This window comes from Cervus canadensis, chromosome 28 (genome assembly GCF_019320065.1).
Source record: "Cervus canadensis isolate Bull #8, Minnesota chromosome 28, ASM1932006v1, whole genome shotgun sequence".
NCBI lineage: Eukaryota > Metazoa > Chordata > Mammalia > Artiodactyla > Cervidae > Cervus > Cervus canadensis.
In genome coordinates, this window is record NC_057413.1 from 42,312,320 (window position 1) to 42,328,584 (window position 16,265).

The window sequence follows — 16,265 nt, forward strand, 5'->3', positions numbered from 1 at the left end:
TACGTTCTATCTTCTATATATTCAGAGTAGGAAGGGTCCCAGCATCCCACCTCCAAATAAGCACCTCAAGCACATGCATTCACTCAGGGCACATGGAGGCCACAGTTTTATCCAGAGTGAAAAACCCTATTCCAAGGCAGTGTGGTTGCTGTCTATTGTGAGGGCCTGTTGTTTAGTTGCAAAGTTGCGTCTGACTCTCTTGCGACCCCATGGACTATATAGCCCACCAGGCTCCTCTGTCCATGGGATTCTCCAGGCAAGAATACTGGAGTGGGTTGCCATGCCCTCCTCCAGGGGATCTTCCCAACCCAGGGACTAAACCCACGTCTCCTGCATCACAGGCAGATTCTTTACCACTGAGCCACCAGGGAAGGCCCGTCGAGGGCCTGCAATGTGCCAAGTACCATACTGGGTGCTTTTTGTATATCTGATCTCATTTAATCCTTCCAGCTCCATGAGGTAGGTACTAAGACTGTCACTGGTTCAGTTGAGAAAACTGCCAAAAACACAGCTAGAAAAGGAGCAGAACCAGGATTCAGACTGAGGTAGTTGGCCCAACCTTTACCAAACATACCCTATCTTCCTCTATCCTTCTACAAGCCACCTGCAGATTTCTTATCTTGCCCAGTGCTCTGAGCGTGGAGTCCATGTGGCTTCCTTCCTGTTATGTGTCCTTAGCACCCAGTGGGTGTGACCCACGGTGCAAGAGTCATTGCAGAAGTTACTGTGATTCTGTGGACTGGAGGACCTGTCAGGAGGGACCGCAGAACTCACATGGCTCTTGGCCTGAGCCCCCGTTACCGAGAGAAAGGAGGCTCTGGCCAAGGACTCTTGAGGGGGGAGAAATGCTGGGAGTAGACTCAGCTCTGGTCAGGACCCAAGCACCCTGCCCTCCCTGAGACATTGTGTGAGCAGGGCCAGGCCTCCAGATTCAGCCCCTCCCGCCCGCCCCAGCCAGGGTGGTGCTTGTGGAGGAAGGACTTTAAATCCAGCTGCCAGACCCCTGAACGGGAGAGGCAGAGAGGACTGGCCACCATGCAGAGCTCCGGCAGTCTCCTGGCGTATCTGCTGCTGCCACTGCTACTGCTGGGGGCTGCCCCAGGCCCCGCCGGCGCCCTCAGTGAAGTTGAGAAACACGTGATGGTGGAGCTGCACAACCTCTATCGAGCCCAGGTGTCCCCGCCGGCCACCAGCATGCTGCGAATGGTGAGTGCAGCCCAGACCCCCGCCAACCCCTTCCTCCCCACGAGTGGAAGCTCCCTCGGATTCCCCTCTCCGGCCCCATAAGCGGTCTCATTATACAGATGAGCAAACCGAGGCTTAGAGGGACTCGCGGGCCCCTTAGGAGCTTGCAGGCCCACACCTGGTAGAGCTGGGCTGGAAGTCCTGCTTCCTGACCCAGTGAGCCCTTCCCAGCACCTCCTAAAATGCACATGCCCCTGGGAGAGGGAACACAGGAAGCTCCTAACACCTGGGTGAAATCATCTTTCAAATGCCATCCAAGGAGATGAACAGAAAAAACAGGCAGCAGGATGGGAACCAGCACCCAGAGTAGGAGGGATGGACTAAGGAGGTGGGGTGAGAACAGGAACCAGAAGCAGAGAAGGCTCTGGATCACACACATCAAATTCTGCTCGACCACCCAACAGGCCAGTGATTCAGGGTGAGTCCCTTAACCTAGTGTGCATACGCGCGTGCTCAGTCGCTTCAGATGTGTCTGACTCCCCGCAACCCTGTGGACCATAGCCCACCAGGCTCCTCGGTCCATGGGATTCTCCAGGCAAGAAGACTGGAGTAGGTTGCCTTGCTCTCCATCAGGGGATCTTCCCAACCCAAGGATCAAACCTGCGTCTCCTGCATTGCTGGCAGATTCTTTACCGCTGAGCCACCAGGGAAGGCCCCTTAACCTAATAAAGATCCTCAGTTTCCCATCTGTAAAATGAGGTCATAATTAGAGCTCCATAAATATCAACATACACGCTTCCCTGGTGGTTCAGTGGTAAAGAATCCACCTGCCAATGCAGGAGACGCAAGAGATGCAGGTTCAATCCCTGGGTCGGGAAGATCCCCTGGAGGAGGAAATGGGAACCCACTCCAGCATTCTTGCTGGGCCATGGACAGAGAAGCCTGGTGGGCTAGAGTCCATGGGGTCACAAAGAGTCTGACACAACTTAGCTACTAAAACAACAACTAATATCAACATGACTGAATCTCAAAGATATAATATTGAATAGGGGGAAGTGAAATCTCAAAAAATATATACATATTCATTTTTAAGTAGAGTAGGGTATATTTGCATGAGGTTTAAAAAAATGTAAAAAGTTCTACTGCAAACTGGTGGAGGACATATGCAGATGGACATACCTAAGGATGACAGAAGCCAGATTTGGGGATGTAGTTACCACTGTCAGAGGGGGAGTTTTTTGATGCAGGTTTAGGGGGCAGGATGCTCAGGATTAAAAGAGAGAAAGTGAGCAATTGACCCATTTCCTCCCCGCCCCCTGCCCCAAGGGCTAGACCGGCCCATCTTCTCCAGTCACCCTTAGGTGGGGAGTGGCGTCCAGGGTCCCTTAGCTGGTGCCGAAGAGCAAGGCTGCACCTGTGGGGTCCAAGCCCAGAGTTCTAACAGCTTTGTCCAACCTGGTTAAGTGACTCTGGGTGAAGTGACCCTCAAAAGCCTCTGTTTCCTGATCACGTGGCGCTGGCAACCCCTGCCCTGGGGGTCAGACAGGAAGACCTGTGAGAAAGATCTACAGCTCCGCAGGTGCACACAGCACCCCCCTTCCCAGTTCTGTCGGCCTTGGCAACCGACAGGAGCTGCAGACAACAAATTAGGAGCCCCCGATGCTGGTACCAGGGCTTCCCTGGTGGCTCAGTTGGTAAAGAATCCACCTGCAATTTGGGAGACCTGGGTTCGATCCCTGGGTTGGGAAGATCCCCTGGGGGAGGGCATGGCAACCCTCTCCAGTATTCCTGCCTGGAGAATTCCATGGACAGAGGAGCCTGGTGGGCTACAGTCTGTGGGGTCTCAAAGAGTTGGACGCTACTGAGCGACTAAGCACAGCACAGATGGTGGTACCAGCTCTTCCTACAGTTCCCTGATTGAGGCCTGGAACTCACTGTTGGGCCTTGGTTTCCCCATCGGTAGGTTCCTGATGCCCTACATTCTTGCTGGCTGAGACTGGGGGCAACACAGGCTGGGAACTGCTTTGCAGTCAGAGGAGGACCTCAGGAGTGGGGCAACACTTTCTGAAGCAGTTCAGGTACTGGCGAGATATGCTGCTGCCTGGTAGGAAGTGATCTGAGGAAGGGCGGATAAGGCTGGACTGGGACATAAGGCTAAATTTGGGACAAGTTTCAGGCTCAGCTTCAGCAGTGATAAATGCGAGACTCTGGAGTTATATGGCCTGGGTTCACATTTGACTTTGCCTTTTATTAGCTGTGTGACCTCAGCCAAGTTACTTATCCTCTTTGTGCCCCAGCTGTAAATCAGAGATGACAACACTCTAACAATTCTCGTAGGGTGGTTGTAAGGACAAAATGAGTGACTATCTGTAAAGTACTTAGGACAGTGCCTGGCACACAGTAAGTGCTCAATAAGTGATACAGAAGAGGGAATGGATCCAGGGTGAGGCAGGTGAGTGTTATCATGGACTCTTCTCTCTCCCTCAGCCTCCAAGTCTAATTATCACCACTTTTACCTCCCAGAAGGCCCAACTGTTCTTGAATTGCATCTCCTCTCACCTCCCACCATCTCTTTGACACAACCCTGCTTCAGTGTTTCTTTTCCCACGGACTTCTAGAACAGCCTCAACCTGCTTCCCCAGCCTCTGGCCTCTACAACCAGCATGAAGATCCAATACATTGGTCTGACCTTGCTCAAAACCCTTCCTTGGCTCCCACTGGCTCCCTGCTGCCTCCAGCTAAAGCCCCAGCCCCTGACGGGCCCTGCTCTGGGTGTCTGGCCCTGCACACCTCTCCAGCCTTGCCTCCTGCACACTTTCTCCCTCTAACCCAGCAGCTGTCTTTCCCCCACCAAGACCTTGTTTCCCATCTCCACCCGTTGGCTCATGTTTTGCCTCAGCTCATGCTGCCTTTCCCCTCTCCACCTGGCCAGTGCCTTACTTTTTAACACTTAGCTTCACGTTTCCTTCTCCATCCTTGTGCATGCATGCTCAGTTGCTCAGTCATGTACGACTCTTTGCGACCCCATGGGCCCGCCAGGCTCCTCTCTCCATGGGATTCTCCAGGCAAGAATCATGGTGTAGGTTGCCATGCCCTCCTCTAGTCTCCATCCTCAGGTTGGGCTAAATGGCCCTCTCTGGTAAGGGTTAGGCCATTGGATAGCTGTCAGTGACCACATAGTGGCCTAATTAATGGTTTATAACACTGAAATCTTGGGCTTCTTAGTTCTGGCCATCACCCCAGGGCTGGCATAGTGCCCAGGACTGTTGAATGAGTGAAGGAGTGAATGAATGGACTTGCTTTCAGATGGTGACCAACTGGCTACTGTGGGTGGGTATTGTGACCCTTGAGCCTCTCCACAAGGGTCTCTGGACAACTGACAAGCCTTAAGACCCACAGGAGTAACTCTCTAACGGTGGGGCTCAAGGCATCTAGTTAGAACAGAAATTACAGCCAAGGTCTGTAGAGGAGCCTGCTTTGAGCAGGGCTGTGTCGCAGTCATTAACAGCGGACAAATGTCTTCTGAGCACCTGTTCTATGCTGGCCACCCTGAAGGTGGCCTAGTCTGGAGCCCCGAAGGTCATCCCAGGCACCCAGAGCCTGGTCCCCAGCACCCTGTCCCTTTCCCCCTCCCTGCTCTCCACCACTCCCCATTTGCGAGAACCTCAGAGACCAGTGACTTGGGACAAAAATGCCCACAGAGGGGAAGGGGATTCACCCGAAAGTTATAGCGGTAGAGCTATCCAGCCAGGGTTCCCATTCCTACCCCAGGCAGCTGCTCTTGAGAACCGTGTCGTGTGTTGGGGGAGGAGTGGGTGTGACCACACAGCCCCCTCCCTTCGGGGTCACCCACGCTCTTGGCCCTTTATGGGCCGTCTGGCTCCTGCAGCTGGCGGGCCCCCCAGAGGGTGGAGCAAGAGTTGCTGCCAGGCCATCCATTTCCAGGAGAGGCCAAGGACAAAGTTTAATGGGATCCAGGCTTCCCTCCTCAATCCTTTGGTCAGATGCCTCGTTAATTCCCTCTTCCCACCCACCCTGGGCCTGTCCTCCCTGCCAGGGACACAAAACCTCTGAGGCCCCCTAACCTGAAATGCCCCTTCCTACCATCTCACTGGAGGTCCCCACTGGAGAATCCTGCCTTTGGGACTAGACAGCTCCCTGGGCCACCAAAGCTCTGAAATCCTTCTCTCAGTGAGCATCGCACAGAGATACTTCACTTTCTTGGGGAAAGTGGTTGTCTAGTTGACAAGAGAGCAATTGGGAGGACAGCCTGGAACTAGAAAAGCCATGGAGGCCGGGTTATCCCAAGGGGAGTGCGTGAAAGCAGTAGTCGCTCAGTCGTGTCTGACTCTTTGCGACCCCATGGACTGTAGCCCTTCAGGCTCCTCTGTCCACGGAATTCTCCAGGCAAGAATACTGGTGTGGTTTGCCAGGGGAGATTCTTCAGGGGATCCCCTCCTCCAGGGGATCTCCCCGACCCAGGGGTCAAACTCAGGTCTCCTGCATTGCAAGCAGATTCTTAACCATCTGAGTCACAGAGAGTGGGAGGTTAAAGGGGAGTGCTGGCCCCTCAGTCAGATTTCTGGTGGGTGGGTAGAGGGAACAGAATGGCTGAATAAACCACCCAGCCCCGGAACATCTCACTGGACATCTGGTGTGTCAGAATAGTTTTCAGGCAGCCCGGCAGGGCATCAGCACCCACCTTTCATGTAGACAGATATTAGTATTAATTAATAATTCCACTGTCAAAAACATCATCCCATTTATTCCTCCCGAAGGCCTGTCTGAGTTCAGAACGGTAGGCAATCTGTCTGATTGCTGGGGAACAGTCCCAAGTTTGGCTAACTCCTCCTGACCTGGGGTGCCACCCTCCCACCTCCCCACAGAAGCCCACCGGGACCAGAGTTCTGCTCCAGATCACAGCCACGAGTCACCCCACAAGGAGGGGGAGGGTCTTCCTCCTCCAGAGGGCCCCCCAGGACACCCTCAACCTTTTTTTCTCACCCCCACAGAATCGTGGGCATCCTCCCCTCCCCTCTCCCACCCTCCTCTCCCGCCTCCCCTGAGCCCGAAGCGTCCTCACCTCCCTGATCCCTGACCTGTCCCTGCAGAGGTGGGACGAGGAGCTGGCCGCCTTCGCCAAGGCCTACGCGCAGCAGTGCGTGTGGGGCCACAACAAGGAGCGAGGGCGACGCGGCGAGAACCTGTTTGCCATCACGGGCGAGGGTCTGGACGTGCCTCTGGCCATGGAGGAGTGGCACCACGAGCGCGAGCACTACAACCTCAGCGCCATCAGCTGCGCTGCGGGCCAGATGTGCGGCCACTACACGCAGGTGAGGGGCTGGCCGGGAGGGCGGGGCCCGCGGCAATGGGGCGGGGCCGCACGGCGATGGGCGGGGCCGCACGGCGATGGGCGTGGCCGCCTCTCCCCTCAGGTAGATCCCAGGAGTCCCTAAGCCCCGCTTCCATCCTTCATAAAAGTCGTCTCTCCACAGCAATTCGGGTGTTATCCAGGCCCCCAACGAAGTTCTGTTTCTCACAAACCATCTTTAGTTGTTTGTCTCTTTTGAAAACTTAGGCGCACCCCGTCCTCCGGCCTCCCGCTCCTGAAGAGACCTGAATTAGGTGTTCCTAAGCCTCTCTCCCAGAGAAGGCAACGGCACCCCACTCCAGTACTCTTGCCTGGAAAATCCCATGGACGGAGGAGCCTGGTGGGCTGCAGTCCATGGGGTCCCTAAGAGTCGGACACGACTGAGTGACTTCACTTTCACTTTTCACTTTCATGAATTGGAGAAGGAAATGGCAACCCACTCCATTGTTCTTGCCTAGAGAATCCCAAGGACGGGGGAGCCTGGTGGGCTGCCACCTATGGGGTCGCATAGAGTCGGACACGACTGAAGTGACTTAGCAGCAGCAGCAAGCCTCTCTGGAGGCTTGTTGGAGGATAGTTACTGTGCCAGGCGATCCTGACCAAACTCTAAGCTATCTCGTCCCCTGGCCGAGGTTACACACGGCTGTTGGCCTCAGCAGTAAACACATCCCTCCTTTCTCCTGTCCCTCTCTCACTGTCCCTCTTTTGTCCTTTCTCAGAGTGTCTAGGTTGCTTCTTCTAATCTGCCAGGGACTGATAAAGCAAATACACAATCTTACTTTTGTCTTTAAGAACAACATGAAAAATAAGAGAATCATTTCAGTTGCTCAGTCGTGTCCGACTCTTTGTGACCCCATGGACTTCAGCACGCCAGGCTTCCCTGTCCATCACCAACTCCCAGAGCTTGTTCAAACTCATGTCCATCAAGTCAGTGATGCCATCTAACTATCTCATCCTCTGTTGTCCCCTTCTCCTCCCGCCTTCAATCTTTCCCAGCATCAGGGTCTTTCCCAATATGTCAGTTTTTCCATCAGGTGGCCAAAGTACTTGTAGCTTCAGCATCAGTCCTTCCAGTTAATATTCAGGACTGATTTCCTTTAAGATGGACTGGTTGGATCTCCTTGCTGTCCAAGGGACTCTCAAGAGTCTTCTCCAACAGCACAGTTCAAAAGCATCAATTCCTCGTGCTCAGCTTTCTTTAAGGTCCAACTCTCACATCCACGCATGACTGCTGGAAATACCTTAGCTTTGACTAGACGGCCCTTTGTCGGCAAAGGAAGGTCTCTGCTTTTTAATATGCTGTCTAGGTTGGTCGTAGCTTTTCTTCCAAGGAGCAGTCGTCTTTTAATTTCATAGCTGCAGTCACCATCTGCAGTGATTTTGGAGCCCAAGAAAATAAAGTCTGTCACTGTTTCCATTGTTTCCCCATCTATTTGCCATGAAGTGACAGGGCCAGATGCCGTGATCTTCGTTTTTTGAATGTTGAGTTTTAAGCTAGCTTCTAATAATTTTAAAATAAGAGAATAATAAATAAATAAATAAATAAAAATTTAGATAAGAGACTACATGGTCACAGAGTGAAGGTTTCAGAGAGCCTTCTGAGAGTATTTCCTGACTCTTGCAGTCACTCATTGCTTTACTGCATTTTGAAAGTTTGCATTTGCAGACAAGGGGTGTAGGGGGGTGTGTAGAGGAATTAACATTAGTGTTATTGAATTCTTTTTTTTTCTCCTCCCAATGATCTTTTGTTGTTCAAACAATAACACGACAAATTTTTTTAAAAGGAAAAGGAAATGAACCAGCCACCTTCCCACCCATATCCACCAGTTCCTCTTTCCAGTGTTTCTTTTGGGTGGTATTTTTAGTGCTGATCTTTAGGGAAGGAAATCCCAACATCACCCATCCATATCAGGAAGTTGTGAAACCCCAGCCCTCCCTGCCCTCTTCCCCCTCTCACACGCCCATACATATATCCACCTGCAGGAATTGCTGGCAGAAGCCAGCAGGAGAGGCCTGCCCCACCTCCACTCCTGTGTTCTCCTAGGCTGAGTGCATGTGCTCTCTAGGGTCATTTCTGCCTGGCAGATGCTCAACAGTGGTACCTAGGGAACTCTCAGCTGAGTCAAGCCGCAAGACCCCAATCCTGGGAAGTTGTGCAGAGTTAACAGTGAGAGCCCGATCTTACCACACAAAAAACCCAAACAAAACAAACAAACAAACAAGGAAACTGGCTTCAGATTGAGCGACTGAAATTAGAAATAGCAAAGGGAGGCTATATTGGCTTGTTTCAGTCAATGGCAGTGCATAAAGGTTGTTTTGATTTGTTGCTAATGTTTAAGATTCTCCCGTTTAAGATTCATTCCTTTGTTACGTCCCTTGTTTAAAATGTAAGGGACTCTAGGAAGAGCCCACAGGAAGAATTCATGAGGGTCTGTCAAAGGGGGAGGTTTTCAGAGGGATAGAGTCCTGGTGAAACAGTGTGTGTGGTTGGTTGAGAGTAGAACTGCTTGGGACAGTTTTGTCCTGAAGCCGTGCATCCTTGGGAATTTGGCTCTTACATACAGGGTTCCTCCTCTCTCACGCACGGAACCCTGAGGTAGAGAGACACTAGCTAGGAGCCATCTTGCCCAGGCTAAACTGTTGGGTTTGCCTCCCTTCAGGTGGTCTGGGCCAAGACAGAGAGGATTGGCTGTGGTTCCCACTTCTGTGAGAAGCTCCAGGGCGTTGACGAGACCAACATCCACTTGCTGGTTTGCAACTATGAGCCCCCGTGAGTGGGGTAGGGAGCCCTGGGGGAAGGGGGTGGGCAGGAGCCAAGGGGAGGGCTTGGCTGGACACAGTCTCAGGAAGAGGAAGCGGGCTGATCTGGGACCCGTCTCCTGGGGAGCTATGAGGGCACCGGTGGAGTCTGATCTCATCGGTCCAGCAAGTTAGTTCAGGGTGAGTAAGACCCAGGGAGCACTTCCAGACAAGGCTTGTGTATGAGGGATAGGGTCAGCGGTTGGCCGGGACCCCACCCCCAGCATTCTTCTCGCCTCCTGCAGGGGGAACGTGAAGGGCCAGAGGCCCTACCAAGAGGGGACTCCATGCTCCCAATGTCCCTTGGGCTACCACTGCAAAAACTCCCTTTGTGGTGAGTCCGGTTGGTGTGGGGGGGCGTGGCACTGGGGGAGGAAGGTGAGGCAGGGGGACACCCACTGGATGGTCTAGAGCCTCCTGAGGCTCCAGAGCAGCTGTGTGGGCCACGGGAGGAACCTTCAGCAGCCCCAATGCATCCAGGTTCCCAAGCCCACTTGGCCCGCTTTGCCTTCCTTGCATACCCACTTTGGCACCCTGGCATTCCAAGTGACCAACTTCCTACCCTCCAAGCAGAGGGTGGAGGAGTCAGGGGCTCCCCGAGCAAGTGCACGGGTGGGGGTGAGGGTGTGTGGACAGATGGGTGATCAGAGGGACCAGGGCCTGAGACTCAATGGGTGTGCTAGGAACAGTAATCCAGCTGAAGTCCTCTATAAAAGTGGAAGTGTGAGTGTGGAGAGGGGAAGAATTGGACAAGGTGGTAGATGGAGGGGCAAATGTCAATCACAAGAAACAACGAGGAACATATTCACTGGAGAGGGTGAGTGCGTGTGTGTGTGTGTGTGTGTGTGTGTGTGTCTTCACAGTACATTTGGTCTCCTCACCTTGATTGTGGTGGGGTGAGAAATGCAGGATCCTGTTTGCAGCACTAATGCCAGGCCTTGCCTCTCTTCTCAGAACCCATCAAAGGCCAGGAAGAGGCTGAGGATTTGTCTTCCCTGATAATTGAGGCCCCATCTCCCCTAGCAACAGAAGCCTCAAGCTCTAGGAAAGAGGGGATCGATTCTTCCTTAGCAACAGAACCTCCACCCCTTTTGGTAACAGAGGTCTCAAGCTCCCTGGCAACAAAGGTTCTATCGTCTAAAGAAACCAAGGCCCCATCTTCCTTAGTAACGGAAGACTCCCCTTCCACGGCAACAGAGACTCCACTTTCCTTAGCAACTAAGGTCCCTTCCGTTTTGGCCACTCACAGCCCGCTCTCCTTGGATAAGAGGCCAGCTACCCTCCTCCCCAAATCAACCCATGATCCCACCCCCAAATCGGCAGACAAAGAGGCCAGGAGTACAAGAATGCCTTCCAGGATCCTGGAGAGTTCTCTGCACCCCAAGATATCCTTGATGGGGACACGGGAGCCGCTACCCCTCTCCCAGGAGGAGGGTGAGGCTGAGGCCGAGTTGCTTCATTCCAGTGAGATCTTGGCCTCAGTCTTTCCAGCCCAGGACAAGCCAGGTGAGCCGCAGACCACATCAAAGCACAAAGGGCACTCCTCCTCCAAGTCCCTGTCCAACTCCCCCAGCGCCTCTGCCACCGCCAATGCCATGGGTGGGCGTACCCTGGCCTTGCAGTCCTCCTTGCCAGGTAAGGCCTGTAGCGCCCATCCTACCTCCCCTTTGAGCTGCAGAATGTCAGCACCCCGCTCGAGCATAGGCAGTGTGGGCAAGGCAGGGCGTGCACCCCCCAAGTAAGAGCTTCCTCCCTGGCTGCTGGGTCCCCACATGTGTGCCAGGTAGGGTGGGCGGGAGGGCAGGGAGAGACGTCCAGGCTGAGGCCCAGCCCCTCCCTTCCTGCAGATGCGGAGGGCTCTGGAAAGCACGGCTTCAGGTCAGGGTCAAATGCAAGCCCTGGGCACGTCGGGGGCCTCCTCCTGGGACTGCTGCTGCTGCTTCCCCTGGTGTTGGCTGGAATCTTCTGAAGGGGTCACCACTCAAAGGCAAGGCCTCACGTGGGGATCCCTCGCCTCTGGATTGTTTTCCTCCAATAAGAGACCACAGTTTCCTGGGAGGTCCTCTCCGGGACCCAGCAACCCTCCTTCACCCCAGCCAGACCCCAGGCCAGAGGCCTTGTGCCCACAGGAGGCCTCTACAGGGCCGACCCATGGCACTGCCCGAGTGCCTCTGCCTCTGGGGAGGTGCACCCCTTAGCCAGCTGCAGGGGGCTCTGAGCACGTTCCTGTGGCGTCAGGGACCAGCTCTCCAGGTGTCTTGTGGGCACAGTCCCGCTCTTCCGGGAACAGAAGGTCTCAGGGCTTCCCAGGGACCCCCTCGGCCCCTTCCAGTCCCCTGGCCTCTCCCTTGGGCCACTGGAGCCTGGACCTGTTCCCAGGGGTGCTTCCTGCCTTCTCAGGGTGAAGAGGTCAGCCGTCCTCCAGCCATCTCCCCTACCCTGGCCGCAGCCCTTCCCAAACGAGACACTTCATGGCCGAAGTCCCTCTGGAAGGGAAAGGCTGTGGGGCGTCTGCCTGATCCACACCTCTCTGGGGGCACAGGGCCTAGCCGCCGTGAGCTGATTGCTGCCTGCTGACTGCACACATCACCTGGGCCCCTCCGGTTCCTCCCTTCTCAGTCTGGGGGTGGGGTGGGGGTGATGATTCTGGGGCGGTCTCTGCCTGCCTTGGCCTTGGGTTGTCTGCCGAGGCAAGATAAGGGTTCTCCCTGAGTGTTCCCCTCCCCGAACTTGCCTGTTTAGCTGGCAAGGGGGTGCTGAGAGGCAGATGAAGGACAAGCCCCATCTGAGAGGGGTTCTACAGGAGGGCGGGGAGCAGGGACCGGGGAAGGGAGGCAGCCCCTGACTCCCGAATAAAAGCCTATATATGAGCGCCGGTCTCCGTGCTTGTGAAGGGTGGGGGGCAGGGGAGGGCTCGCTAGGGGCCCTGGGAGACTCACCTCTTCTGCTGCTGACCCACAACAACCGTTCCCTCTTCTTCACAGCCCGTCTCCCCCAAACACTCCATTGAGTTCTTTGAAGCACCTTTCCAACTGCACACCCCCTCCAACAAAAAAAATCTTCAGGTAGCTGGCGGGAGGCAGACAGGGCCAAGGGGAGGCCATGGGTGTTGGGCTGACTCTCCCAGGAGTGGTGGAGCCCAGTTGGGCTCGTGACCCAAGATGGGAGCAGCACACAACCTCTTCTCGGAGGTGCTGCTGCCCAGGCCCCTCCTGGACGCAAGGTCAGCAACATACCTCAGGGATGGCTGGGCCAACCCCTGGGACGTGGAGGAGTCCTGAGAAAAGGCTCTGGATTCCCAGACACCTGTCTCCTCCTGACACTGCCCCGAGGAAGCAGGAGACAAGTGTGTGTGTGTAGAGCTCACAATGGTAGGTGACGAGGGCAGCTCGGGACCCAACTGGGGCTGGTGGGGAGGGGCGGGCAACCGTCTCCAGGCAAAGCGGGCTGTGAAACAGTTAAATAGGAAATCTGTCCAGAGCTGCACACTGCATGTGTGTGTGTAGGTGTATGTATACATACATATATTTATATATCTATATCTATATACATATGCACATATGTGATATAAATATATTAAGGAATAACTCACAGAACATAAAATTCACTGATTTATAGTTATCACTCAATGGTTTTTAATATATTCACAGGGTTATGCAACTATCACAATTTTAGAACATTTTTATCACCCCAAACAAAAACTCCATACCTTTCAACAGTCCCTTTCTCCTTTCTTCCACCCGCCAGCCCCTGCCCTAAACAACCACTCATCTATTGTCTCTATGGATTTGTCTGACATTTTGTATAAAGAGAATCATAGAATATGTGGGCTTTTGTATCTGGCTCCTTTCACTTAGCATATGTTCAAGGTTCATCCATGTAGCATGAAATAGTACTGTATTCCTTCTGATTACCAAGTAATATTCCTTTATGTGAAATACAACTTCATCCATTCATCAATTGGTAGACACTGGGTGTGTTCTACAATTTGGCTATTGTAAGTGCTGCTGCTGTAAACATTCATGTAAAAGTTTTTGTATGGTCATATGTCTTCATTTCTCTTGGGTACACGCCAGGAGTGGTATCAGACGGTTAACTCTGATCATATAGTAACTCTATGTTTCATTCTTTCAGGTACTGCCAAAGACTACTTTCCAAAGTGACTGCACCATTTTACAATCCCACCAGCAATGTACAAGGGTTTCAGTTTCTCCACATTGCCAACACTTGTCTTTTTTGATTATGGTCACTGTAGCAAGCATGAAGTAGCATCCTGCTGTGGTTTTGGTTTTCATCTCCCTGATGGCTACTGATGTTGAGCATCCTTCCATGTGCTTAGTGGCCATCTGGGTATTTTTCTTTGGATAAATGTCTACTCAAGTCTTTTGCCCATTTTTTAACTGGGGTATTTGTCTCTTGAGTTGTAGGGATTTCTTATATATTCTAGATACAAATCCCCTATCAGATAAATGATTTGCAAACATTTTTTCTTATTCTGTGGGTTGTCTTTTCTTGATGGTATCCTTCAAAGTTGCTCATTTTGATGACTTCTGACATCAATGTTTTTCCTTTGTTATTTGTGCTTTTGGTGTTATATCTAAGAAACTCTTGCCTAATCCAAGGTCATGGAGATTTATGCCTATTTTTAAGAGTTTTATAGTTAATTGTGTGAATTAAAATGTAAACATTTATTTCTAGACTGTCAATCATATTCCATTGATTTATGTCTCTTTAATGCTATTACCTACCACACCATCTTCATTACTGTAGTATTGCAGTTAAGTTTTGAAATTGGTAAATGTAAGTCCTCCAACTTTGATTTTTTTTTCAAGATTGTTTAGGCTATTCTACATCCCTTGAATTTTTTCCATAAGTTTTAGGACCAGCTTGTCAAATTTCTGCAAATTTTTGTAGGGATTATGTAATCCATCATTTTAGCAATATTAAGGCTTCCAATCCAAGAACATGCGCTGTCTCACCATTTATTTAGGTTTTCTTTACTTTCTTTCAACAATGTTTTACAGTTTTCAAAATAAAAATTTTGTAATTCTTTTGTTAAATTTGTTTATAAGTATTTTATTTTTATGCTATTGTAAATGAGACTGTTTCATTAATTTCATTTCATTCTGATTACAAGCATATAGAAATACAATCAACTTTATATACCACAACCTTGTTGAATTCATTTATTAGTTATAATAGCATTTTTAGTGGCTTCCTTAGGATTTCCTATATACATGATCGTGTCATCTGCAGTTTTACTTCTGCCTTTTAACCCAGATAACTTTTCATTTTCTTGCCTAACTGCCCTGGCTAGACCCTCCAGTACAATGTCAAGTAATGGTAAGAGCATTATTATTCCTGATCTTAATGGGGAAAACATTCCACCATCTGGTAAAATATGGACTATGGGTTTTTTCATAGATGCCGTTTATCAGGTTGGGGAAGCTCTCTTCTTAGGTTTTTGAATGTTTTCATCATGAACGGATGTTGACTTTTGTTAAACACTGTGCCTATTGAGATGATCATGTGGTTTTGTTCCTTCTGTGGTGGGAATGTGACACTAATTGATTTTCAGAGGCTGACCCTGCTTGCCTTCCTGAGGTGGGAAGGGCATCTCTGCCTTCGTGAGCCTGTTTTCTCAAACAAGTCCCAAGTCCTGTGAGGTGCTCAGCTGAGGCAGCCTCAGGGCAGAGCCCGCAGGTGGAGGCCTAAGCCATCCTCCTCCATTTTGGGGTGGGATCTGCCGGCGTCCCCCCAGTAAACAGTGCCTGTGTCCACAGCCTTCAGGAAACCTGTCATGTCAGGCAGGGACCTCTTTGGAAATTTTTGGGAAATAACTGAAGCCAAGAGATGGCATCCCAGAGTAGACAGGCAGGGCTGTGACAACTGACCAGGAGCAGGGGTAGCTGGGAGAGAACGGGAGGCACATTCAAAAGGAGGGGACGTGGTCTCGCACCCTGAGCCCTCGGGGACCAGAGCGGGGTGGGTCTGCTCCCGTGCACTGCTGCATGCCGCCCAGACGTCTGCACACAGCCACGGGCTCCAGTGGGGCCCCGCACACACCACCGCCGCCTTTACACGTGATGTGTGCTTCATCACAAGGGGTCCCGGAAGGCCTGTCACGGGACCTTCCAGCTGTGTCCACTGGAATTAGGTTTTCCAGGAGGGGAGGGAGGTGTCCACAGGATATCCCCACTCCCATCACCCCTCCTTTTGCAGACAGCTCCGCCCCTCTCCCACCCCAGTTCAATCCACTCTCTTTTCTCAGATCACTCTAGTTTTCAGGACTGGGAGCAAACATGCCAGGTGCTATGGGGGGTTAGGGGAGCGGGTGGCAGGGGTGGATTCAATCCTCAAAGAATGAAAGGTCCAGGAAACAAAGGGAGCATTTAATATATATAATACATGCACCTGAATACTGAACTGAAAATGGTTAGGCATAAAAAAATCTTTGCTCAACTAAAAACTGAGATGGAGCCCGAAATTCACAAATCCCAGGGTATTACCTGGGAATGGCACTGCCTCTCCTCAAAGTGACTCGCCAGGCTCACCCAGGCTAGCTCTTCACCTCGGTGGCTTCTCCAAACACCTGGGAGGAGGCAGCTGTCAGAGGGAGGGGTTCTTAGGACTAGCTCAGCTCTGACTCTTGAATCTGGGGGCCCACAGGAAGCAATTAATGCAAGAACAGGACCTGAGGGTGGAGCAACGGGAAGAAGAGCTACCCCAGGGCAGTGGTCAGTGCCAGGGGAGACCACGCTGGGCTAGAGAAAGGTCACGCGCTGTGTGGCAGACCCGCCTCTGAAGGGTATTCCTTCTCTACAGAATCCACGCCAGCGAGCCCTGGCCCACTCGCCTTGCCGTGTGCTTTCCCTCCCGGCCACTTCGGTTGTCTGAGGTTGAGTGTAAG

General features: G+C 52.1%; 1 protein-coding gene across 5 annotated transcripts; it reads left to right on the plus strand.

Annotated features, from left to right (window-relative positions):
- Positions 1–769: 769 nt before the first annotated feature.
- PI16 (peptidase inhibitor 16) lies at positions 770–14,526 on the plus strand. 5 transcript variants are annotated; one of them, XM_043449569.1, is made up of 7 exons: positions 770–1,206; positions 6,297–6,518; positions 9,217–9,326; positions 9,601–9,689; positions 10,310–10,861; positions 11,203–11,342; positions 11,756–12,226. In XM_043449569.1, the coding sequence occupies exons 1-6, from the start codon at positions 1,036–1,038 to the stop codon at positions 11,322–11,324; spliced, it is 1,266 nt and encodes a 421-aa protein (XP_043305504.1). In that variant the 5' UTR covers positions 770–1,035; the 3' UTR covers positions 11,325–11,342; positions 11,756–12,226. The 5 variants fall into 5 exon arrangements, with proteins under 5 accessions (XP_043305504.1, XP_043305505.1, XP_043305503.1 ...); XM_043449567.1 differs by lacking the exon at positions 11,756–12,226 and adding an exon at positions 13,490–14,526 and having other exon boundaries at positions 777–1,206; positions 10,310–10,990; XM_043449566.1 differs by having other exon boundaries at positions 777–1,206; positions 10,310–10,990.
- The last annotated feature ends 1,739 nt before the right edge of the window (positions 14,527–16,265 follow it).

Coding starts and splice junctions, on each gene's coding strand:
- PI16 (XM_043449567.1), top strand. CDS start 1,036: ATGCAGAGCTCCGGCAGTCTCCTGGCGTATCTGCTGCTGCCACTGCTA. Junction 9,327..9,600: donor GTTTGCAACTATGAGCCCCC/GTGAGTGGGGTA, acceptor CGCCTCCTGCAG/GGGGAACGTGAAGGGCCAGA. Junction 9,690..10,309: donor CTGCAAAAACTCCCTTTGTG/GTGAGTCCGGTT, acceptor CTCTCTTCTCAG/AACCCATCAAAGGCCAGGAA.